Here is a 25191-nt window from a genome sequence, read left to right on the forward strand (position 1 = left end):
ATTCAGCATAAGTCAGAATGTGGAACTATTGAGGAAAAAAGCAAGAATCATAATCAAGTCTAAACCTCATCCGTAAATCATACAAATTATAGTTGGAGATATTGGAAGAGCAATCATGAGCAGGTACCTGGCCACCCTTCTCCCATCTCAAACCTTGAAAGTTGGGGGGGAGGTGCATTTGAGGCTAAATAAAGTGCCCCATTATCACGGCTGAGATCAGCTCACAACTCCAATCAGGAGGACTGAATTGGAGGCTTTGCTGTTTTCAATGCTCAGTACCAGACTACATGTTGCATTAATCTGCTGTTGCTAGGGGAGCTCCTCCTGACAGATAGTTAAACTTGATGACCACAGAAGGTCAAGGATTGATTATCTCCATAAATGCTGTGGCAGGTGGAATGTTGTTAACTCCTGCTGCAGGTAGGTTAAATAGTCTACACATTTTCAGCTTACCTGGTAGATCTCCCTCCACGCACCATTAAGTGCATCAAGAAAACGTTGTAGTTCCTCAGCACAACTGAAATACAGGAACCAAGGAGCAGACCTCTGATCGCTGGACAGCTCCTAGAATACAATGGAATAAATGAGGATAAAGTGCAAGGAGGTAGCAGCACAAGAGATGATTAACTAGCCTTCAAGAGATATTAAATTATTGGTGAAGTGTGTATGCGAGTGGTTACAGAACACTTTTTTTGATGAACAGGGTTTTATATCCAATTTATAATACAGCTCTTCTTTGACACACACTCTCCTGGAAAGCAAGTAAATGGCATTAAGATATAGGTCAGCTATGATCTAACCGAAACACAGAACGGGTGAAGGGTTGAATGTCCTATTTCTGTTCTGTTCTTTCCAATGTTCCTGTCTGTGGAGTAAAATTATTAGAAGCTATTTATTGTGTTTGCTAACTGCTGGGGTTGGTTCTGATTACAAGCTGACCAAGCTTTCAGCAGGTCTGCAAGACTAGTTATGCAGTTTGCGGCTTGCCTCTATATTCCTTCTTTCGACATCCACAGGCAAAAATAGAAACAAAAAAAGCTAATTTAAAAATAAGTTATTATCGTTAATTCAGCATAATCACAACTGGATCATCTAGCTGAATCAATCACACTGGCAGGGGTTCGCCGCTGTAGCGAGTATTAAAAAAAACAACATAGTTGGCTCGACAGCTGTTTTGTGATGTGGAGCAATGCCAACAGCGCAGGTTCAATTCCCGTACTAGCTGAGATTATCCATGAAGGCCCAGCCTAAATCAACCTTAATCTGAGGTAAGGTGACTCATATGTTAAATCACCACCAGTCAGCGCTCTCTCCGAGGTGAGAACAGCCAATGGTCCTCTGGGACTTTGGAAACTCCCATTAAGAAAACAAACACACCTGAGTATAATGCCACAGCATTCAAGTCCCACAGCATTCCATCACGGAGCAGGGATGCCCATAATAAATGATGCATTCTGATTATAACCTGTAGCCACCTAAAATGGACGCTGAGCTACAAAATAAGCCAAGCGCTAAGACTGCTGGGAAACAGACAGTTTAGCCAGAACAGCAGTCTGCAAAGAGAGCATTTTTGCATTCTGCAGCAGCAGAAACCAGTTTGGGCTCAGGTGAGAAGACCTTAGCTAGGTGCAAATGGCAAAACGCTTTGCATGCTAATGAGGCAATCAGACCTGAACACCCACACAATAGATACATTTGATTCTGAATGGACACATTTTAATCAAGGCCCAGACATCGAGGCACCAGAAACCTCCAAACAAAAGGGCATAAGAAACGCCCCCCCCCCATCACGGAGACCCCCTCGCATTGGGGAATTAAAACAGTATCGATGAGGAATTGAACCAATAGGTAAAGCCCGCCCAAGAAGAGGAAAGGACAATGGAATCCCTATAAAAGACAGGGACCTCGTGTTGTCCGGTCTGCTTTTCCGTGCTCCGGCTCTGACCACGACCTTGAAGATCCTATCTGACTCCAGCCGTCGAGCACCAGCCGCCGAACCGTAAGTGCCAGTACGACGCTCGCTACGCGAACTAAGCCCGCTAGAACCCCCAGTGACCAGAACGCTTGCTGAAGGTTGCAGCCCAAGACCAGGACGAAGGCCTCGCTCCCTGACCTTGCCTGTTCCTGTTAGATAAGTATTCTGATTACTTTAGTTTAGTCATAGCTTAGTCTCTTAGTGTGTGCATGAATATTTATTATTACTGTATAATAAATATTATCGTTTGGACCTAACTAATCGGTGTATCGTCTTTATTTCTTTGAACTTGACCTTGGAATACTAGTGACATTGTCTATACGGCAACTGGCGACTCCTAAAGCTGAATAAATACATAAGACAGAGCCTAGTGGTGTTAAGCACTTGGAAGTTAATACACCCCAATAAACGCGTTTTACGCCCATAGTAAAACGTGCAACATTTAGTGGCGACTTCCTGACGGGACACGGTTGTAAGTGGAAACCCCACACCGTCCAGGACCCTGAAATTTGAATTGGAACTCCAAATTACAGAGAAAGTAAGAAAGTAAAGAAAATCACGAGTATTCAAGGTGTTCAAACTAATAAGCGTAATTCGGAAGTGTGTTTAGTGCATGCGTACTAACAGGGCTGTAAGGTAAAACTGAAAGCATTTTGTTGCGACAAACTTTCGGCAGTTTTTGAACGGAACATAATGTAAGCCGTACCCGTTTCTTGAAACACAACCCCAGCAACCCCCTGTTCCAAATTAACTAAAAGAGAGTCAGAAAAAATGGCCATGCAGGCAATGGAACGTCTGATGGATCCAGAAAGGTTTGTGGTCGCAGCGACCAGCAACAGTAGCAGGGTAGGCCAGTGTCCCACGTGGGAGCTGGAACTCCGCAAATATTTACAAGGAAAGGGATGGCCCCTTTGGAAAGTTTTGTTTGAATGAGGAGACAGGTCCCGGAAGTATAGGACATACTTGGTGGGAGAACCTCTCTCAAATTCACAAAAAGAACCTCAGTAAAGCACGTAAGCCGATGGCGATTGTGTCCTGTTTGGCACAGTTGCGAGGCACAGAGGAGGTCGTCAGGCCGCTCCGGGCAGAATTAGAAGAAAGGAACCGAATGAGTAAGGTCGATGTCAGGGACATTGAGAAAGAGAATCTGGATCTAAGAGGGAAGTTGGTAGAGAAAGGTAGAGAGGTGGATGATGCCAAGAGGGCACATCAGTCTTGTCTAGCCCATCTCAGCAGTTCCCAGACCCAGTACGAAAAGGCTTATCAGGACGTGCAACGTGCCGTTCTGATAAGAGAGGAATCAGAGAAGCAGATGGAGGCATTGCAGAGGCAATGCTCTGATCTCAAAGCAGCTTTGAGAGCACTCCATGCTGCAACCACAGAGCAACGGCAAAGTACTGTGGATCACGCGAAATGCAGGAAACAGATTGCAGAGCTGCAATCGCTGCTTTCGGTGCAAAATGGGTTCCAAAGCACCTTTGGAACCCAGTTAGATGGAGAAAATGCCCCAGATTGGCAAGAATTAAGTGAAACAGCGCAGCGATATGTTCAGGGAACATGTGCGCCAACAGCGCAACAGAAAAGGCAGGCACCCCCACCCCCCACAGATCAGATCATAACCGCACCCATGAATCCCATAACCACGCAGAGAAAAGCCATAACAGAAGGCGCACCAGATATAACCTACACCACCCCCTTAACTGTAACCCAGCTCAGGGACGCATGTGAGAAGATCACTCCGTTCCTCCCCACCGCAGACCCCCACCAGTTCTTTGCTAAAGTAAAACAGCAGGCTACCATGTACGGCCTGGATGAGAGAGAGCAGGTTAAGCTCACCGTGCTGAGCTTAGACCAGTCAGTAGTAGCAGCCCTCCCCGACCCACAGAACGTTGCAGGAGGCACCCTAGAGGAGATGCACACCTCCATTTTAGATGCCATCGGGTATAATCGAGGTGACCCCGTAGAAGGTCTTAATAAGTGCCGGCAGAAAAGATCCGAACACCCCACAGCATTCGCAGGAAGGCTGTGGATTCATTTCAACGCAGTTTTCGGCGAATTAAATAGAGCGCATTTGAACCGGGAAAATATGGTCAAATGGACGCGCACCATTATCTCACACGCAACAGAGGCAGGACAGAGCGCTTGCAACAGTTATGACCCCTCAGAAGAGGCCCATAATGAGAAATGGGTCCTGAAAAGGTTGTCCCGCGCTTGGGAGCAATCAATTCAGGGAAAGAGTAAGGTTCAATCCCCAGAAGAGGCTCAGGCTGCCGCAGATATTCAGGCAGTGAGAGAGCACCAGAAACCCGCATGGGTAAATGAAGGGAAGAGCAGCCCACAACAGAAAGGACAGGAATGCTATAACTGTGGACAGTTAGGGCATTGGGCAAAAGAATGCCAAGCACCCCAGCGATCTCAGAGAGGCCAGCAGACAGGCACTCTGAACCGCAGTAAGGCAAAACCCATCCACAATATAGCAGTACAGTCAGGACCCACCAATGTGGACGAGACGAACTGACGGTGTTCGGGCTCCCCCACTTGGGTCTGTGACACACTCTGGGATTCATCAGGGAGACCCGTAGTCACAGCGAGAGTAAAAGGGAAGCCCATAAAATTACTCTGGGACACAGGAGGCTCCCGCACCACCATTAACTCTACGACCACGGCACACGCAGACACGTGGCCGACCACATCCACCATTACACTTAGCGGGTTCACCGGACACTCGCAGCAGGGACATATCACAGCACCCGTAGCGATCCAGCTAGGGAACATCTCAACCAAACACCCCGTTGTTTTAGTAAATCTTCCCCGGACAGCAGAACACATCCTGGGGATAGATTTTATGAACGCTCATAGCTTGTCGTTCGACCCAGTGAACCAGTGTGTCTGGCAAATGGCTAGATCAGACAGAGCACCAGCCACCCTCACAGTAGGAGACTACGCTAATCGGATTAGCGCAGTGGGAGAGTACTCATTCGACCTGACTACACTCCACACCGACAGACAAATAAAGGCCCTACTGAACAAACACAGGACAGCATTTGCAAGTCACCGTCATGACTGTGGCAGAATGACTGGACCAGTTCACGTTACCGGACAGGACCCCCGACCACAGAAACAGTATAGATTTCCCCTGGAAGCAGAGGTGGAAATAGAAAAGGTGATAGGAAGCTTATTGGAGCAAGGTGTGCTCAGAACGGTAGCCTCGACCAATAATGCCCCTATTTGGCCAGTGAGGAAGCCCGATGGATCATGGCGTCTGACCATCGATTATCGGGAACTCAACAAAGTAACCCCCGCAGTAGCCCCAACGGTAGCTACTAGTCCCGAGACCATGCTCAAGCAGGGACTCAACTCCAAATACTTCACGGTATTGGACATCAGTAACGGATTCTGGACAATACCATTGGCAAAGGCGTGCCAGTACAAATTTGCCTTCACTTTCAAATCGCAGCAGTATACGTGGACATGCCTTCCACAAGGATTCCACAATTCCCCCTCCATTTTCCACCGACAGTTGGCAAGTGGTTTAGAAAAATTTTCCCGACCCGAATGTCTGGTACAGTATGTAGACGACCTACTACTGCAGACAGACACAAAGGCAGAGCACATTACGCTTCTGGCCGAACTCCTGGAACTGTTGACTTCAATTGGATGTAAAGTTAACCCAAGAAAGGCCCAGATTTTGGAAAATAAAGTGATGTATTTGGGAACAATCATCACACACGGCAAACGCGAGATCGAATTCAAAAGAATTGATTCGATTGTCAAATTGCCCCTTCCCCAGAATGTATCAGCCCTCCGGTCGTTTTTAGGACTGGTTGGTTACTGTCGGAACCACATCGACGAATTCGCGACAAAAGCCGCCCCACTCTCAGACCTCCTTAAGAAAGGAGCCCCCTGGGAATGGCTTCCGCAGCATACAGAGGCTGTGGAAGAGTTAAAACGAGCCCTTAGCGCAGCACCCGCGCTGCTAGTCCCAGACCAACTTTCACCCTACGCAATAGAGGTAGCGAGCACCGATCTGACCCTCTCGGCCGTGTTGCTTCAGGAACGGCACGAGCAGCTAAGACCAGTGGCTTATGCCTCCCGACTGTTAGACCCAGTTGAACAAGGATTTTCTGCCTGTGAGAGGCACCTCCTTGCTGTCTTCTGGGCAGTACAATACTTCTCATACATTACCGGACTCAACCCCATTACTATTCTGACCGAACACACACCCACACAGCTACTCCTAGACGGTCGACTGAAGGACGGTTCAGTTAGCCAGATTAGGGCAGCTAGATGGACACTACTCTTACAAGGACGGGACATTACAGTAAAATGGACCCGCACACACACATATTTAGCAGACAACCTCCAATACCCCGGACAGCCCCATGACTGTGAAATTGTAGCTCCCCTGCATAACACAGGACCCTTTATAGCAAAAACACCCCCCAGGAAGATAGGGAACCCAAAACAAAGTCCCCAACCCACAGACACGTGTGGACCCCTGAGGATTTATGTAGACGGTTCCTCCACAGTTTTAAATGGTGAGCGTATCACAGGATGCGGCATCTATGTCGAGGACGCGCAGGGGCGCGCTCTCGAAGAGATAGCTCTTAAGTTACCAGGTCACTTAGGCGCGCAGGCAGCAGAGCTCGCGGCCATAGCGTATATAGTGGACCACCCCGCTTCTTTCCCCAGCCCAGCAGACATATATTCAGACAGCTTATATGTCTGCAATAGCTTAACAGATTTTCTGCCCCTGTGGAGGACACGAGGTTTTGTCTCCGCAGACGGAAAACCCCTTCCATCAGCCCCTCTACTCCAGCATATTTTAGAAAAAGCGAAGGACAGGACCTTCGGAATAATAAAAGTAAGAAGTCACCATAGGTCATCCCCCCCTGGGAATGTAAAAGCCGACGCACTGGCTAAGGCAGGTTCCAGGCGAGGACACTTATGGACCCCCCCAGCTAGCGCACCAGCTAGCGCCCCTGTGAGCGCAGTCCAAATCTCACAGACAGATATTAAAGATCTTGTGGCAGCACAGAAGCAGGATAAGGACCTCCGGGAGGTTTTTAAAGGCAACTTTGTGCCAGAGTACGAGAGCTTTAAACACGCACTGACCACACATGAGGGTGTGATCATAAAGGAACAACTTTATGTGGTCCCGCAGCAGGACAGGAATGCAATGATTGCTTTATTCCATGATAACCACGGGCATCAGGGAATTGATGCAACAACGAGGCACCTCAGGCAACTCTGTTGGTGGCCTAATCTCAGGACTGATGTCACACATTATATTGAGAATTGCCTTATTTGTGCTCAGAATAACCCGGAGCGGTATTCTAAGAAAGCACAACTTCGGCATTCTCGCCCAGTAAACGGCCCCTGGACAAACCTCCAGATCGATTTTATAGGACCATTGCCCCCTTGTAGGAATGGCTATAAATACGTTCTGGTGGTCATCGACACCTTTACCAAATGGGTAGAGGCATTCCCCTCTAGAACAAATACAGCAAAGACAGCTGCAAAGATCCTGACCCACCACATCTTCACGAGATGGGGTTTACCCCGAAGTATTGATTCGGACCAGGGATCTCACTTTACAGGACGGGTCATGAGGAACGTCCTGACAATATTTGGGATAAAACAAAATTTCCATATTGCGTATCATCCACAGTCCAGCGGGATTGTGGAGCGCATGAATCGGACTCTAAAAACTACCCTTAGAAAAATGGTTCAGGAGAATAACTCCACATGGGATTCAGTGCTCCCATTTGCACTCATGTTCATAAGGAACACTGTTTCCACTTCCACAGGCTACACACCACACACACTCATGACCGGACGCCCTATGAAAGGGACAGAATTCCTTTTAGGACTGGACATGACCAGCCCCGAGGTGACAGCCCTCACACACGAAAAGACGGTTAAAGACTTGGTTGAGACTGTGAGGTCTGCACAGATTGCAGCCGCAGTTCAGCTAGGGAAACGCCGTAAACAACGCACAGCTTGTTTTAATAAGACCGTACACCCCACAGAATTCCAGGTTGGGCAACAGGTAATGTTATCTGTTTACAACCCCAGCAGTTTTTTGGCTCCAAAATATTCCGGCCCCTACTCAATTTCGGATAAAATTAGCCCCTCAGTTTACAGGGTAAAATATCCTAATGGGAAGACCACGTGGTTCCATATCAACCAGTTAAAGGCATATGGAACACAGGCCAACCATGCTCACCATGTCCTGCTAGACGCAGCAGAACACTTCACCCCGCCCACTAGAGACACTTTTCCACCATCCCCCTCACAGACCAGTTCATCAACAGACTCGCCCACGACTCCGCCCACAGACCACGACAGACCACGCCCCGAAACGCCCACAAGCTGCCACAGCAGAGACAGCAGGACTGACACTGACTCTGAAGACAGCGACAGCACACAGCCATACAGCCCACACTGCACCAACTACGACCCCGACTCCAGTGACCCCATGGAAGTCACTTACCTTAACAACCCAGAACCACCACCCGACCCCGACTACCCCGACAACACACTTGACATAACACTATGGCACAGGGACAATCATACAGACTTGTCCGCAATGATGAAAGTGACCCCCGGTCACACAATTCGAAAATAGCATGCCTGATCCACACAAGGGTGTGGGATCCGGGAGAGCAGGACAACACGGTGTCTGAATCCCGACACGGCAACCCCTTTGTGACCCTGTTCACAGAGGCAGAGTCAAAGTGAGGTGTCCAGATGATGTAAAATAGGAATCGCTTGAGGGAAGCGATGTCCTTTCTGATGGAACCTGCACGTATGTTTGTCTTCGTTTTATGTTTGTTTTGTTTCAGGAAATGTAAATGGTTCAGTTGGAGGATGGACATCTTCTTTTCAGCTGAAAAGATTGTGACCACCTCACATACACGTTAGCTTGTCCGCCGATACCTTTGAGAACTTCGGTTCCAAAACACCAGTTTGATTGGAGATCTTTTCAAAGTTGTAAGGCTTGTGACCACCTTACACACCCAATAGTTTCTCTGCCGAAACTTCTGAGAACTTCTATGGTGAGCAGCTCACCGTATCGTCTAAAATATCTGAAGCCCAGCTCATGTTTTCAGATGAAGGAGCATCTTGGCTCCTCCATTGTTTTTAGGTGCCCCTCTATTCGGTGAATAGAGGCTGCAAGTCACGGTTAACACATTCGTACCCGTTTTAATCCAGGTTACTCAGGCAGTGGACAAACGGCACTGAGGACCCGCCCTGTCTGAGAACCCACTTTGGTCAGCCAAGCTCGGGTATGGCACAGCACGCCCTACCCGGGGATCCCATCCAACTCGTACCCGTCGCGGCCCATACGCAACTCATTCGGACGTTTCTTTCAAAATTTTGTTTTCATTTTTCGTTCGGCAGCCCTTCGGCCGCCATCCCACATGCTATTTACATCCAGGAACATTCGGATGGTAAACTAGCAAAGCCTGCGAGACGGCTCGCAGAAGAAGGATTGTTAGGTGTATTCTGGTCTTCAAATTCGCTTTTGAAAAAAAAAATGAGGGGAGTCACAGGGTGTGACTTGGCCAGTCATTTTTAAAGGGTCAATCGGAATATAAAAGACAGATGCACTAACAGGTAAAGATCTTAAACTGTGTATTGACAGATACTGTGCTTGATCCCATAGCTTTCAAAGGACGAGACAGGGATTGAAGCAAGGATTGTCCATACAGGAGGAAGAAAGAAGGAAACCAAGTTAAAGATGATGGAAGCTCACCTATTGTTGTTAACTGTTATATTTGTTTGTGTGGAAACAAGACACGTTTCCCCCACAACCCCCACAGTAAATGTTTCCCTTACAACCACTCCCCAGTGCTCAGCTCTGATCAGTGAGGTTCAGACCTGGTGCACAAAATTTATGACATGGTACTCCATGTCATACGTAATCGAATCACTACTGGTGATTGCGATCCTCGTTATCCTTGTACAGACCCTCAGGTTGAGGAAGTGGAAGAGGAGAGCCTCCCGTTCTTGCCCTTCCGTCTATGGAGTTCGATCTCCGATTTTCCGATTTCATCAATCCCCTCTGCCCCATGATGAATAAAGAACTGTGTAATGAATAAAAATTCGACCCTGTATTGTATTGTCCTATACTCGACTGCCGAGTTGGGAAATGTGATGTTGTGGTGTGAATGGTTAAGGTTTTAGAGTGTGAGGAAATGTTTAAGTAAAGTTAGGGATAATTGTGATAGGTAGAGGTTCCCAGTTTATGGTAATGCATGTCCCCTTTGACATAGCGCCAAGTAGAGATGTTAGGTAAAAAAATTTTCTTCCCATAGTTTAGGATAGAGTAGCCCAGGAACTGGCAAGAGGTCAGGGGACACAAAGAAGGCAACCCAGATGCACTCAAGGCGACGTACATTGTGATCCTTCACAATATTTTGATTGTGAGGATCACAAGGAGGGAATGTAGCCACCTAAAATGGACGCTGAGCTACAAAATAAGCCAAGCGCTAAGACTGCTGGGAAACAGACAGTTTAGCCAGAACAGCAGTCTGCAAAGAGAGCATTTTTGCATTCTGCAGCAGCAGAAACCAGTTTGGGCTCAGGTGAGAAGACCTTAGCTAGGTGCAAATGGCAAAACGCTTTGCATGCTAATGAGGCAATCAGACCTGAACACCCACACAATAGATACATTTGATTCTGAATGGACACATTTTAATAAAGGCCCAGACATCGAGGCACCAGAAACCTCCAAACAAAAGGGCATAAGAAACGCCCCCCCCATCACGGAGACCCCCTCGCATTGGGGAATTAAAATAGTATCGATGAGGAATTGACCCAATAGGTAAAGCCCGCCCAAGAAGAGGGAAGGACAATGGAATCCCTATAAAAGACAGGGACCTCGTGTTGTCCGGTCTGCTTTTCCGTGCTCCGGCTCTGACCACGACCTTGAAGATCCTATCTGACTCCAGCCGTCGAGCACCAGCCGCCGAACCGTAAGTGCCAGTACGACGCTCGCTACGCGAACTAAGCCCGCTAGAACCCCCAGTGACCAGAACGCTTGCTGAAGGTTGCAGCCCAAGACCAGGACGAAGGCCTCGCTCCCTGACCTTGCCTGTTCCTGTTAGATAAGTATTCTGATTACTTTAGTTTAGTCATAGCTTAGTCTCTTAGTGTGTGCATGAATATTTATTATTACTGTATAATAAATATTATCGTTTGGACCTTACTAATCGGTGTATCGTCTTTATTACTTTGAACTTGACCTTGGAATACTAGTGACGTTGTCTATACGGCAACTGGCGACTCCTAAAGCTGAATAAATACATAAGACAGAGCCTAGTGGTGTTAAGCACTTGGAAGTTAATACACCCCAATAAACGCGTTTTACGCCCATAGTAAAACGTGCAACAAACCCAAGCAGAGACCAGCCATTTCACATCTGGGAGGAAGGGCGAGTGATCTTGCACTACATGCCCAGTGAATGCTTACAGATAGACGCTCTGATGCTTCAGTGATCTTTACTTTTCCAGGTGCAACACTAATAAATTTTGACCTATAGTTTCGTTAGGAAGGGAAATTTTGAAAGCGGTAATGATTAGGACTGTCCCTTCATTCTGTACCAACTGACCCAGCACAGGCTTCAATAAGGTGCAGTTACAGAACTGAACTGCAGGGCTGGAGCCATAATCTTAAAACGTCTAGGATTATGGATAACTTTCTCACCGAGTTGTAAGGAAAGGATTAGACGCTAGCTCCTTGGGGTCCCTCCCACCCCATGATCTTCTAGATTAAAATCTTCACTCCACCATCATACTGTAAATTAGGGATATCAAGAGGACACCCAAGGAACTGCACCCCAGCAACAGTGAGCACCTTAGGAACAGAGGCAGGGACAACAATTGGCAGAAACAAATTTTCTAACAAGAAAGTTTGAAAGTATAGGATGTTACAGTATTACTCACCATTAGACAGTACTCGCCGCTTGGGCCAGTGGAGACACTGCTGACATCAGTTAGCTCAGTGCTGCCCAACAATCGGAAGAAGTTGGTCTGAGAGTCCTCATGACATGTAAACACCATCCTGTCAGTCACAACAAGGCAGCATGGGATGCACGGAGAGGGTGCGACACCCTGGGGAATGATCTGACAAGACAACAGTTAACATGCTAAAAACCTTTTTCATAACAAGAGGGAACCTATGGTATTTTGAACTCAATTGCAAATAAAAAAAACATCAGAGTATAGGCGCCAAAGTCTAAAATCAGTCTCTCCTATCTACTCAAGAATCAAATTCACCGCCAATCAGTTATGGCAGTTGGCACATAACGAATGACATGAATAACACCACGAATTTCCGGTTATTTAGCACAGGTCATCGTCACACACCATTGTACACTGTCTCTGGTACGAGATAAATTTGTGAATACTTAAAAATATCCAGCCTTTGGAAAGCCACCAATGGCAGATAATGCCATGTTTTCTGTTTTAAAGAACAGCAGGGGGGACTAAAACAAATTATTTTACGAGTTCACAATTAAATGTGTCTATAATTGCCCAGTCAGCACAGTGGTTACCCAACAGCAGTTCCATCGTTGCCCTTTTATTCAGTTGCAAGTCATAACACAGAATAGAGCAACATTTTGCATAAACTATAGACCCATCAGGAGCACTCAGCATCAGTGCATTTGTAATTCTTATACAACTCTGACTGTTGGCTAGGGCAAGTCAGGCAAAGCAAAGTTTATACTTGTGCCACCATTTACTGCAGATCAAAAGATTGCACAGACCATACACACTTTAAAAAGTCATCTCTTTACGGGAAGGGGAACTGACACCGATTGGCAGCGCCACCCAAAGCTGCTGACTGGCTGACCGACCTGGCGCAATTTCTCAGGCAGGAGAAAATAAAATTTGCCATCTGGAGGCTTGGCAGAGAGCTTCCACAGGGCGTGGAAACAGTTCATCAATTTGTTCCAAGATCTGTTCGTAGACAGCAACCCAAACTAAACTGTAAATAGAAACCTGTAAATATGTGCTCTAGCCACGCTGGGGATTATAACAGACTTAGGCCGATTAAGGGGGGGGGTACGACCACAGCGGGAGGGAAGACAATTGTCTGAAAACATAAGTGCTGATTCCGGTTTGTCTTTTTTTTATTTTCCTTTTTTGTGCGGTTTTGTAATAGGTTATTTATTGTTATTTTAAAAAAAAATATTTAAAGTGCCCAATTCTTCTTTTCCCAATTAAGGGGCAACTTAGTGCGACCAATCCACCTACTCAGCACATCTTTGGGTTGAGGGGGTGAGACCCACACAGACACGGGGGGAATGTGCAAACTCCACACGGACAGTGACCCTGGGCCAGGATCGAACCCGGATCCTCAGCGCCATGAGGCAGCATTGCTAACCACTGCACCACCGTGCCACCCTGTAATTGGAAACTTATGAATTGTGAAATACATGATGTGAATACCCAATAAAAACATTTAATACTTTAAAAATCACTTCAAAAAAAATTTTTTAAATCCCCAAATGCTCCACTTCCCTCAAAAGCTTAAAAGTATTCCTCAGGGTGACACTGACTGAGTTGATCTCAGCCAGCACAGCAGACCCATGGATGTTTACAAACCCTGGGGATTCCACACCCTGATCAGAATGCAGGGATTCCTGATGAAGTGAAAATGTCTGGATGTTGGGCAAGGATAGGATTAGGACTGGTTTTGATATTTTAGTCTAAAATGCCACCTGTCATTATCTTGCCACCAGTCACTAGCAGATTTTACAATGAAGAATGGCCATATGAGAGAGATCTGGGGAGTGCCCTATGCCTATGGACTATATACTAGCCTTGGAGAGAAAGAATAAAGAATCCCCATTCGTAGAAGGCATAGATTGCAGGTAGAATTACAGTATCTAATGCGCCTAGTTACAGAAGGTGTCAAAACAGTGCTACAGAATGAAGCCCAAAGTAGGTGAAGCGTAACAAATAAAGGACGGAATAGCCTATCCTAGTCAATCACCCAGTGCATTTTGTGATTGGGACCTCACTACACCTCAAGTTGACTCACCCCTTTTGACACTGCCTGGCAGAGGTGTTGCATCCAGTCTGCCATCTCCTCCTCATTCTCGGCGCTTAGTTCCAAAGCCAGGCGCTCTGTCAGAATCACTTGGAATGTGTGGGGTCGCTCGGTTGTGCTGGACCTCCGACAGCCTCCACATTGCTCTCCACTATAATATAAACAGCAAAGGGAGGTCCATCAAAATCATTACGCCTGTGCTAAAAGAATTTAACAGCTGGGATGAATGGAAGGTTTGTACCTGCCAGGGATTTCTACTGTTTTTTGTTAAAGATTTGGGTTCCTTCCAGTTATCAAGATACAAAATACAGAAATAAAGATTTGTTTCTACCAAGTCCAATCAATACAAATCTGTGCTGAAATGGCTGTTCTTGATTTATGTGGTCACAACATGGAGGTAACCAGTCATGGTCCGTTTACCCAGAAATATCCATTGTGCCACCCAACTGGAATTCCAATATTCCATAATTCCAAGGTTTTTGTCTCCACTACATTATCTGGAAGTCCAGAAAATACATTGATCACACTGTGGCGTCTGTGATAAATCACTTTTTACAAGTTTGGACCCAAAGCTGCTTTGTCCTGTCAATAGGGTTTAGCATATACTAATATTCTAGATTCTTCTAGTCTAACTTATATACTCAGGAAGGTCCCTTCTCAGTTGCCTGCCGATAAGCTAATGTTTCCCTTATACTTTCACTCAGGTGAGTGCCTTTGGTACAAGGGAGCAGCCTTGAAGCTCTTCTCTGCATTGTCTCCACAGCCTGAATGTCTCTCGTGGCTCAGTGACGAGTACTCAAAAAAGTGTGATCTGGCCAGGGCACTACAGCTTGTGTGGGGCATTTAGCTGCTTTGGCCATATAATTCAGTATTCCATTGGTTTTAGTGGTTGCTATTCTCCAAAGACAGGCATAACAGGTTAACTAAGAAATCCAGATGCTCAACTTCATTCTTATTTCAACACCATCCATGAAGTGCTTCTGTCAGTACTTTACAAATTAACCATATTAAATTTCCCCTGCCACTGTTTCACCCATTTGCAGTTTTGTGTTCAATTACTTCTATGGTTTCCAAACTGTTTCCTCAGATTCAGCTCCCCCTCCTGGCTTCATACAACAAGTAGCAAACCTGCTGAGACCAGTGCACTGAACAGAGAACCTCCCTAGTCTGTAAACTCTGTTACTCATCATCGTGAATTAGTTGATTCATTGGGTTAGCCTCTCTCTCTTGCTAACTCAGCTATATTTTACATCTTGACGACCTACATGTTATCCAGCTCCAGGAACTCAAGTTTTTAAGCAATATTGATCCTAGTTGCAACAATTTAGTAAAGCTGGGGACTGGGCTTGCTTATTAGAAACTGGGTAGATGATTCAGTCCCTTGAGTCTGGCTTTCCATTCCATTAGGTAATGCGTGATGTATCTTAACTCCAACCATCTGTCTTGGTTCCGTAAGCTTTACTACACTTGCCTAACAAAACTCCTTCAACCTCATTGTTGAAATTATCAATCAGTCCCCAAGCTCAACAACTTTGGTGGGAAATGGCTGGTTCTAACTTGGGATCACATAATTCAGATTTTCAACATCATTTATGCTTCCCAACATCAGCATGAACAGGCAAAAGAAAAAAGAAGAGAGGGACACACAGAGTCAGAGAGGAGAATGAAAACAGAGAACCAAGTGAACAACCTCACCACATAAGTACTTACGCCAAGTTTACTGACATAAGCGGTGTCACATCTATCCTGTCAGGGTACTGATAGAGGATCCCGTTGCTGTAGAAATAAAACAACTTCATCAATAGAATGGCAAAGACCAGCTACTTCCCTCAACACAATGATAGCAGAAAGACTGGCTAAAATTTCAAATGCTCCGAATTGTGAATGCTCCACACGTTAAGGTACAAAGCCTTAAATGTTTGTCTTTTTAGCATTACTTGTACAAATAAATATACACTTGGGTTCTGTCTCCACAAAGGTGGACACAAAATACATGCCAGATATGTTGGGGAACACAAGATTTCATGAGAGGGAGGAGCTGAAGGAGATCAGTATTAGTAGAGAAATGGTATTGGGCAATCAATGGGATTGGAGGCTGATAAATTCCTGGATCCTGATAATCTACATCCTAGAATACTTAAGGGAGCGGATCTAGAAATAATGGATGCATTTGTGATCATCTTCTAAGATTTTATCAATTCTGGAAGAGTTCCTGAAGGGTAGATTTGGGCAGCACGGTGACACAGTGGTTAGTACCAGTGGCAGGATTTGACAGTCAGCATGGATTTATGAAAGGGAAATCATGCTTGACAAATCTATTGGAATTGTCCGAGGATGATACTGGTAGAATTGATGAAGGGGAGCCTGTGTATGTGGTTTATTTGGACTTTCAAAAGGCTTTCGACAAAGTCTCACCTGTGAACTTAAAGCACATGGGATGTATTGAGATAGGTAGAAAACTGGTTGGCAGACAGGAAACAAAGAGTAGGAATAAATGGGTCTTTTTCCAAATGTCAAGCTGTGACTAGTCAGGGATGGGTGCTGGGACCCCAGCTATTCACACTATATTTCTATATATTTACATATTAATGGTTTAGATGAGGGAGTGAAATGTAATATATCTAAATTTGCAGATGACACAAAGCTGGGTGGGAGGGCGACCTGTGAAGAGGATACAGAGATCCTTCAGTGTGATTTGGACAACTTTAATGAGTGGGCAAAAGAATGGCAGATACAGTATAATTTGGATAAATGTGAGATTATCCAGTTTGGTAGTAAAAACGAGAACTCAAGATTATCTGAAAGGCCACAAATTAGGAGAGGTGAATATGGAACGAGAGCTGGGCACCATCGTACACCAGTCACTGAAGGTGTAGCAGGCGGTAAAGAAAGCAAATGGTATGTTGGCCTTCATAGCGAGAGGATTCAAGTCCAGGAGTAGGGATGTCTTGTTTCAATTATACAGAGTCTTGGTGAAGCCTGGAATAGTGTGTGCAGATTTGGTCCCCTCATCTGAGGAAGGATGTTCTTACTATAGAGGGAGTGCAGAAAAGGTTTCCCAGGCTGATTCCCTGGGATAGCAAGACTGATGAATGAGGGGAGATTGAGTCGGTTAGGATTGCATTCGCTGGAGTTCAGAAGAATGTGGGGGAATCGGAAAGAAACCTATAAAATTCTAACAGTTCTAGACAGAGTAGATGCAAGAAGGATGTTCCCAATGGTGGGGGTACCCAGAACCAGAGGTCACAGTCTGAGGATATGGGAGTCAACCACTGACGACAGAGATGAAAAGAAATATCTTCACCTGGAGAGTGGGCAGCCTGTGAAATTCGCTGCCACAGAAGCAGTTGAGGCTAAAACACTATGTTTTCAAGAAAGTGGTTAGATTTGGGACTTGGAGGGCAGCACGGTGGCCTAGTGGTTAGCACAACCGCCTCACGGCGCTGAGGTCCCAGGTTCGATCCCGGCCCTGGGTCACTGTCCGTGTGGAGTTTGCACATTCTCCCCGTGTCTGCGTGGGTTTCGCCCCCACAACCCAAAAATGTGCAGAGTAGGTGGATTGGCCACGCTAAATTGCCCCTTAATTGGAAAAAATAATTGGGTAATCTAAATTTATAAAAAAAAAGATTTGGGACTTGGGGCGAAGGAGATCAAAGGATATGGGGGAAGACAGGATCAGGCTATTGAGTTAGATGATCAGCCGTCATGAATGGTGGCGCAGAGGGCAGCAGGTGTAATGGTTAGCACTGCTGCGTCACAGCGCCGAGGTCCCAGGTTCGATCCTGGCTCTGGGTAACTGTGCGTGTGGAGTTTGCACATTCTCCCTATGTTTCCGTGGGTTTCACCCCCACAACCCAAAGATATGCAGGCTAGATGGATTGGCCACGCTAAATTGCCCCTTAATTGGAAATAATGAATTGGGTATTCTAAATTTTAAAAAATGAATGGTGTCGCAGGTTCGATGGGCTGAATGGCCTCCTCCGGCTCTCTATGTAAAGAACCATATGGTCCCTTGGGCCAGCTCCATCATGGTCGACCTTCTCGCCTCAATTCCATTTTCTCACCGGCTCCCCATGCCCTTCGATTTCCTGAGGTCTGTCCAACTCCGTCTTAAAGATACTCAATGATGGAGCATCCACAACCCTCTGACAATGCCAAAGATCCACAATCCTCTGCATGAAGGCATTTCTCATCTCAGTCCTAAATGATCGATCCTTATCTTGAGGCTAAGCCCATGTTCTTGGTTCCCCAAACAGGGGAAACAACCGCTCAGTGTCTGCCCTGTCAAGCCCCTCCAGGAACTTTCATATTTCAATGAGATCAAATCTCATTGTTCAAAATTTCAAAACTCAATTTACTCATTCCCTCATCAGAGGATAACCCTCCTATCCAATTATACTATATTTCATCTCCCCCACCCTCTAACCTATCCATGAATTTCTATCTTGCTCCACCGACCCCATTGCTCCCTTTTCAACACCATAAAACCCATCACATTCCTACCTCTCTTCAGTTCTGGAGTTATATTGGACTTGGAAATATTAACTCTGTTTCTCTCTCTCCCCATCGATGCTGCCAGACCAGATTGTTCCAACAGTTTTGGTTTTTAAGGGCAGCACGGTGGCGCAGTGAGTAGCACTGCTGCCTCACGGCGCCGAGGTCCCAGGTTCGATCCCGGCTGTGGGTCACTGTCCGTGTGGAGTTTGCACATTCTCCCCGTGTTTGCGTGGGTTTCGCCCCCACAACCCAAAAAGGTGCAAGCTAGGTGGATTGGCCACTCTAAATTGCCCCTTAATTGGAAAAATGATTGGGTACACTAAATTTATTTTTTAAAAAAAGTTTTGGTTTTTAATCACAATACTCCAGATGTGGTCTCACGAATGCTCTGAATAACTGTAGCAAAACGTGCCTACTTTGATATTGCATTCTTCTTGCAATAAACAATAATGTTACAAATGCCTTCCTACTCATTTGCTGTCCCTGCACACTAACCTTTTGTGAGTCAGGCACCAAGACACCCTGATCTCTCTGTGCCACAGAGTTGCGTGTAAGATATTGAAAAAAAACCTTCTTGTTAAATATATCTAACAGGTTACCAGATTCCAACCGAGATAAATTGGGTGTGGTCTTCAAATTTAAATGCAGAGATGAGAGAGTCTCACCTGAGGACTACATAGGAGGCCTTCCAGATTGGCGAGCCCAAATAACTGGTGCCGGCCTTATAATGCAGAATTCCTTCTTTTGTAACTGCGTTTGCATGTGCCATGTAGAGGCTCCTCTGGGGTCCTGCTGTTACATCCATAGGATCCTCCCAGTGAATCAAACTGTAGAGATGGATGGTGACTTCAGACACCTGTAAACACATCCATGAGAGTCAGGCACAACAGCAGATGCAACAATACTAGTGGAAAGCAGACACTTGCACAGAAAACAATTATTTAAAAATCTCTTCTGATCCTTCTTCTTCCCTCTAGTTTCCATGTTGCTTCTTTGCCACCTTCCATTGTCAAATATACTGCATTGCTTGATAATCATCTGCTCTGCATTCTGATTCATCATTCCGTCTGGTCTAATGCAAGATCATAAAACTGCAAGATTCCTTATCTCCCTTGTTCTCATTTTCTCCAAGTTTTTTTTCAAATACCAAGCTTTTGTTACTTCATGAATGCTAATTTACCACAACTTTGATAGTGCTGCACTAAAGGCCTTGGCCTCTCATCTTGGTTTCTCAATGACATTCTCACTCCCCTGATTTCTCTTTCCCATCTCTGCTCACTTTCCCATCATTGAGGTCCAATTATCGGTATTTTCAATGAAATGGAACCCTGCCTGTCTCCCTCCCATCACACGACCTGAAGGAGCCATAGCCCTTGTGCTCATTCTTGTGTTGTTTGACCTTTAAAAAAATTATTCGTTCTTAGATGAGTGTATTGTTGGCTTGGCCATTATTTCTTGCCCATACGTAATAATTGCCCTTGAGAATGTAGTGGTGAGGCACCTTCTTGAACTGCTGCAGTCCATGCCGTTAGTGTAGGAAGGGGCTTCCAGGTGTTTGAACCAGCAACAGTAAAGGAAGGGATAGTTCCAAGTCAGGATGGGGTGTGGCTTGGAGGGAGCTTGCAGGTGATGGTGTTCCCATGCATCTGTTGCCTTGTCCTTCTGGTGGTAGAGATTGTGAGCTTGGAAGATGCTGCAAGAGTCTTGGTGAGTTTCTGCAGTTCATTTTGTAGCTGGTACACACGGCAGCCACTGTGTGTTGGCAGTGCAGGGAGTGGACGTTGGAGGTGGTGGGTGAGGTGTCAATCAAATGGACTGCTTTGACCTCATGATGTTGAGCTTCACGAGTGTTGCTCATCCAGGCAAATGCCGAGTATTCCATTATAGTCTTAACTTGTGTCTTATATTAGACAGTGGGCAGGCTTTCGGGAGTCAGGAGGTAAATTACTCTCCTTGTATTTCCAGCCTCTGACCTGCTCTTGTAACCACAGATTCTATATGGCTGGTCCAATTCAGTTTCTGTTCAATGCTAACCCCCAGGATGTTGGTAGCAGAGGATTCAGCGATGGTAATACTACTGAATGTCATTGGGAGATGATTGGATTATCTCTTGTTGGAGAGGGTCATTGCCTGCCACTTCTGTGGTACAAACGTTACTAGTCAATTATCAGCTTGAAATGTTGTCCAGGTCTAACTGCACAGACTGCAGTCTATGGGCACAGACTGCTTCAATATTGAATTGCAAACACTAGTATTGCTATTTTACCAGCAGGGAAACCCAAAATGACACCTTCAGGCAGAATATAATCCAGCTCAGTTACCACATTACCTCACATCTTGATTCTTGGGCCACAAATTTGGTTAGTGCCAGTTTCTGCATGGTTGCATCTGTAAGGATGCTGGGGTATGGGGGTTCTCTGCAGCCCTTAATCATGGCAGATCTCAAAGCAGTGAGGAAAAACCTAAACATCAGGAAAATAAAAATATACACTATATAACTGACATGGAAATAAAACTTGTGATTAAGTAAGACAAGCCATGATGTGAATAAATGGTTAAGCAGGCTCGTGGACCAAAGTGGTGTACTTCTGTTCCTATTCTATAACCTCTAAACTCTGGAGAAAAGCATTAAAAGCTAGTGACAAGTTAGCTGGGAGAATGGTCATCCGGGACTATGGTAACTTTGCTAACTTAGCTTTACTTTTACACACATTATTCCAACAGGGTTCACTGGATAGCAGTTAGGAGCTAGAAATAAAAACAAGAGCAGTTCTTTTTTTTAAATAAATTCAGAGTACCCAATTCATTTTTTCCTATTAAGGGGCAATTTAGCGTGGCCAATCCACCTAACCTGGAGTTGTGGGGGCGAACTCACGCAAACACGGGGAGGATGTACAAACTCCACACGGACAGTGACCCAGAGCCAGGATCGAACCTGGGACCTCGGCGCCGTGAGGCTGCAGCGCTAACCACTGTGCCACCGTGCTGCCTGAGACAAGAGCACTTCTTACAGTTCTGGCTGAGATCAGCTAACTCAGTGCAGGCTGGCATGAAAAGCAGTCCCTGAGTAGATGGTGCACATACCAAGTTTCTTCACCATTTTGCAGACGGATATTTTCTTAAATCCTGGATTCTTGGATTGCCACCCATATACAAAAAAAGCCATTACCCAGTATGAATTAAGAAACATTGCTACTAGCAATGTTTGATAGAGGTTTGGAACTCTGTTCTACAAATTATGCAAGATCAAATGTAAAATTGAGGTTGATAGATTTTTGTTAACCAAAAGTGTCAAAGGATAACGGACAAAGATGGAGTTAGGTGACCGATCGGCCATGATCTCAACAAATGGCCAAACAGGCTCGTGGATCTAAATTGCTGCATTTCTGTTTCTAATCTATAACCTCTAAACTCTGAGAAAAGCATTAAAAGCTAGTGACACGTCAGCTGTGAGAATGGTTTATGGCAGTATCATTACAGATCATGTTTGAAGCTTAAGATAATATAATGGAGCTTGACTAAAAGCAGCAGACATCTTCAATATATATTTCAAACTCAAACATACAGAGGTACCTTGTATGAACACAGGAATCAAAAAGGGGGGGCTCAACATATGTGACAGCTGAATGATTATAGATGATTTATGTCACAATGTTTGGTTCGGGAAGGAATATAGAGGTAATGTACTATCTATTTATGATGACCACAATTTGCACTTACTCTGTAAGAGATTCATCCGCTGTGTCAAGCAGGAACTGCCTCCGGCGATTGGTGCAGACAATCTGAATGGTCTGCTGACCGAGCCCCACCTATAACAGTGGAATGAGTGAATCACAGCAGATCACAGGCTGGAGTATCCCACACCACAACTGACCCAAGTGAGGAACAGAGGGAACAAATTACACTGGGAACTGCAAGAGATCACTGTTACATTGTAATGCCCTACTATGAGGCTTTGCAGGATCTTTGTTTTCCTGCTCATTAAAAAAATTAAAGTGGCTTTGTAAAATTAGATCGCGTGAACAGAATGAAATCTGTTTTCACATGGCGTACTGCATAGCTTTATGAAAGCTTTCTAGATGTGCAGGAGCTAGAAAAAAAGAATTCTGTTCATCCTTTTGAGAACATCCAGGCATATATTACAATGCAACAGTATTCTCTCATAATTCCGAGTGCAATCTCTTAGAACTACGCGTACTCTACCTTCAGCCAACCCACTGGCCAGCAATCCTTCTCTCCAACACAGCTGATAGAATTAACTGCTGCAGCTTCACAAAAAACATTTGTACGTTAACAGACAGGTTTGTCACTGTTATGCATGGCACACACAAAAGCCTTTTTAAAATTTAAACTACCCAATTCATTTATTTTCCAATTAAGGGGCAATTTAGCGTGGCCAATCCACCTACCCTGCACATCTTTGGGTTGTGGGAACGAGACCCATGCAGACACGGGAGAATGTGCAAACTCCACAAGGACAGTGACCCGTGGCCGGGATCGAGCCCAGGTCCTCGGCACCGTGAGGCAGCAGTGCTAACCACTGCGCCACCGTGCTGACCCTTGCACGTAACAATTTTACAGCCATTTTCCCCAATTAATTATATCCTGAAGGCACAGTCTTCTTGGCATTCAATCCTGCAGGTGTCAGCAAGCCTGCGTGCCCAGCACAAGCGGTCACAGCTCCTGAGAGCCGTGGCGGGATATTAGGGTGGAGGGGGCTGGCGAGGTGCAGAAATAAAAAGGCACGGGCATCCTAACTAAGTTAAGTACCATCCTTGGCTGACAATCATCATCCGTGCATTCTGCAGCAAACTCACCGAAATGTAATCAAGTTCATTGTAGGACACTGCTTCTTCCATTGCATAGGGCTTGTCTGCAGCTCCTGTACAGACAAAAGATTGCGTTAGACACAGACAGGGCAATCCAATTCAGAGAACTCTTTGTACTGCCATGGCTCAACCAGCTTCTTCTTCACACAATTCCATCCATGTATAACATTAAGTTTTATTTTGGAGACAATCTGAATAGTGCGGGAGCGTTTGCTCTTCTCATTTACATACAATGCATCGCAACCAACAACATTTTGAAGTGCTGTTTTTATTTTGCAAGCCCCTTGTTTCCCCCACCTGAATTTAAGAGACAGATTATTGCTCTGTCCAGCTCCATGGGTGTCAGTCCATCCTTAAAAAAAAAAATCTCACTTAAGCGGTCTCAATATGGTCATGGCAGGGTATTCATTCATGGAGGATGACAAACATTTTCCCTTTTGAAAGCCAGGTTGTTTCCCACATTTGGTCTCAGCAAATCTTGGACTGAGAAATAATAGCTGTGATCAATACAGAAAACAGAGCTGCCATTATTTGCGCCAGCCAAATAATTAACAAAGGTGGGAAGTTTCCAGCTGTTCATGCCGGTGGGATCTTCCTGTGCAGCTGAAGGCACACATCCGCCGTGTGTTTCCCGCCAGCAATGGGGGTGACGGGTGCATTCAATGGGAAACCCCGTTGACAATGGCAGGACTAGAAGATTCCGCTGCCGGCCAACAGCGGGCTGCCTTCGCAGCCACGGTTACGTGGACATTCCCACCCCGAAAAGTGTTTGTGCCCAAATCCACAGACTTTTGCTTTTAAACTGTAAAGACAGCAGAACTGTGGAAAGTGTTCTGCAAAAGGCTGAAGTAAACAGTAAAAAAGGATGACTTATTTGGTCACCTTAAACACAATAGTGCGAAGCTTTCACACCAGCAAAGGGATGGGATTTGGTCTCCAAGGTGATATTGTTTCACTCAGAGTATGACACCCAACTCCTGCCTGCCACACCATCAGCAACAGATGGAGTTACCTTTCCTCAATAGGTAGATGTAACAGTCAGTCAAGAGCACAAAGATCAACTGCAGATTCCCCTCCATGTGACCCGTCCACATCCGCATCATCTAGGAAGAGACACCGAAGGAGCAGAGATGGAAAAAGAGAAAAAAAAAATCAAACAGAAGATTGGTGAAGTATGAGGTGCTTTGTCAAAAAAGAACACCAACCATAAATAACTGACATTTCCATTTAACAGCCTGGCTGGTGACATTGAGCAATAATAGAACAGTTTTACGTGAACAATACTTCAGTTAACCAGCTCTGGCTTGATATCCTTTGCACAGAGACACAATCCTACCTGCCTACATACAGCAAATCATTAGGGTCTGATAATAATGTCCCCTTTTACTTGCCACCCAAGCAACATTAGGCCATGTCTGCCCATGGATATATTCTCTGACTGATTCAGGTTTGTTCTCCTGTTGCCCAATTCCCATTGCTCAGTTTCTATTTTTTAAAATAAATTTAGAGTACCCAATTCTTTTTTACCAATTAAGGGGCAATTTAGCGTGGCCAATTGACCTAGCCTGCACATCTTTGGGTTGTGGGGGTGAGACCCACACACACAGGGAGAATGCGCAAACTCCACATGGACAGTGACCCGGGCCCGGAATCGAACCCAGGTCTTCGGCGCCATCAGGCCGCCCGATTGCTCAGTTTCGATTTCCTTTCCCACTCCCATGCTTTGGGTTTTACCAGTTGCTTATTTTCCATTTCTCTTTGAGCTTTCCTCCATATTTAAAAAAAAATAAAATTTAGTGTACCCAATTATTAATTTTTTTCCCA

General features: G+C 45.5%; 1 protein-coding gene across 4 annotated transcripts in view; it reads right to left on the reverse strand.

The window, feature by feature from the left end:
• The window catches only part of plekhm2 (pleckstrin homology domain containing, family M (with RUN domain) member 2), a 73552-nt gene that overhangs the window by 8155 nt on the left and 40206 nt on the right, over positions 1 to 25191 (reverse strand). For all 4 annotated transcript variants that reach the window (XM_038821645.1, XM_038821642.1, XM_038821644.1 and 1 more), the window contains 9 exons: positions 24380 to 24470; positions 23356 to 23420; positions 22259 to 22347; positions 20868 to 21000; positions 19204 to 19394; positions 15752 to 15817; positions 14033 to 14192; positions 11929 to 12108; positions 454 to 564 (listed from right to left, as the gene is read on the reverse strand). In XM_038821645.1, coding sequence (XP_038677573.1) covers positions 454 to 564; positions 11929 to 12108; positions 14033 to 14192; positions 15752 to 15817; positions 19204 to 19394; positions 20868 to 21000; positions 22259 to 22347; positions 23356 to 23420; positions 24380 to 24470 — 1086 coding nt within the window. The remainder of the gene's footprint in view (positions 1 to 453; positions 565 to 11928; positions 12109 to 14032; positions 14193 to 15751; positions 15818 to 19203; positions 19395 to 20867; positions 21001 to 22258; positions 22348 to 23355; positions 23421 to 24379; positions 24471 to 25191) is intronic.

The sequence above is a fragment of the Scyliorhinus canicula genome, chromosome 16 (assembly GCF_902713615.1).
Source record: "Scyliorhinus canicula chromosome 16, sScyCan1.1, whole genome shotgun sequence".
NCBI lineage: Eukaryota > Metazoa > Chordata > Chondrichthyes > Carcharhiniformes > Scyliorhinidae > Scyliorhinus > Scyliorhinus canicula.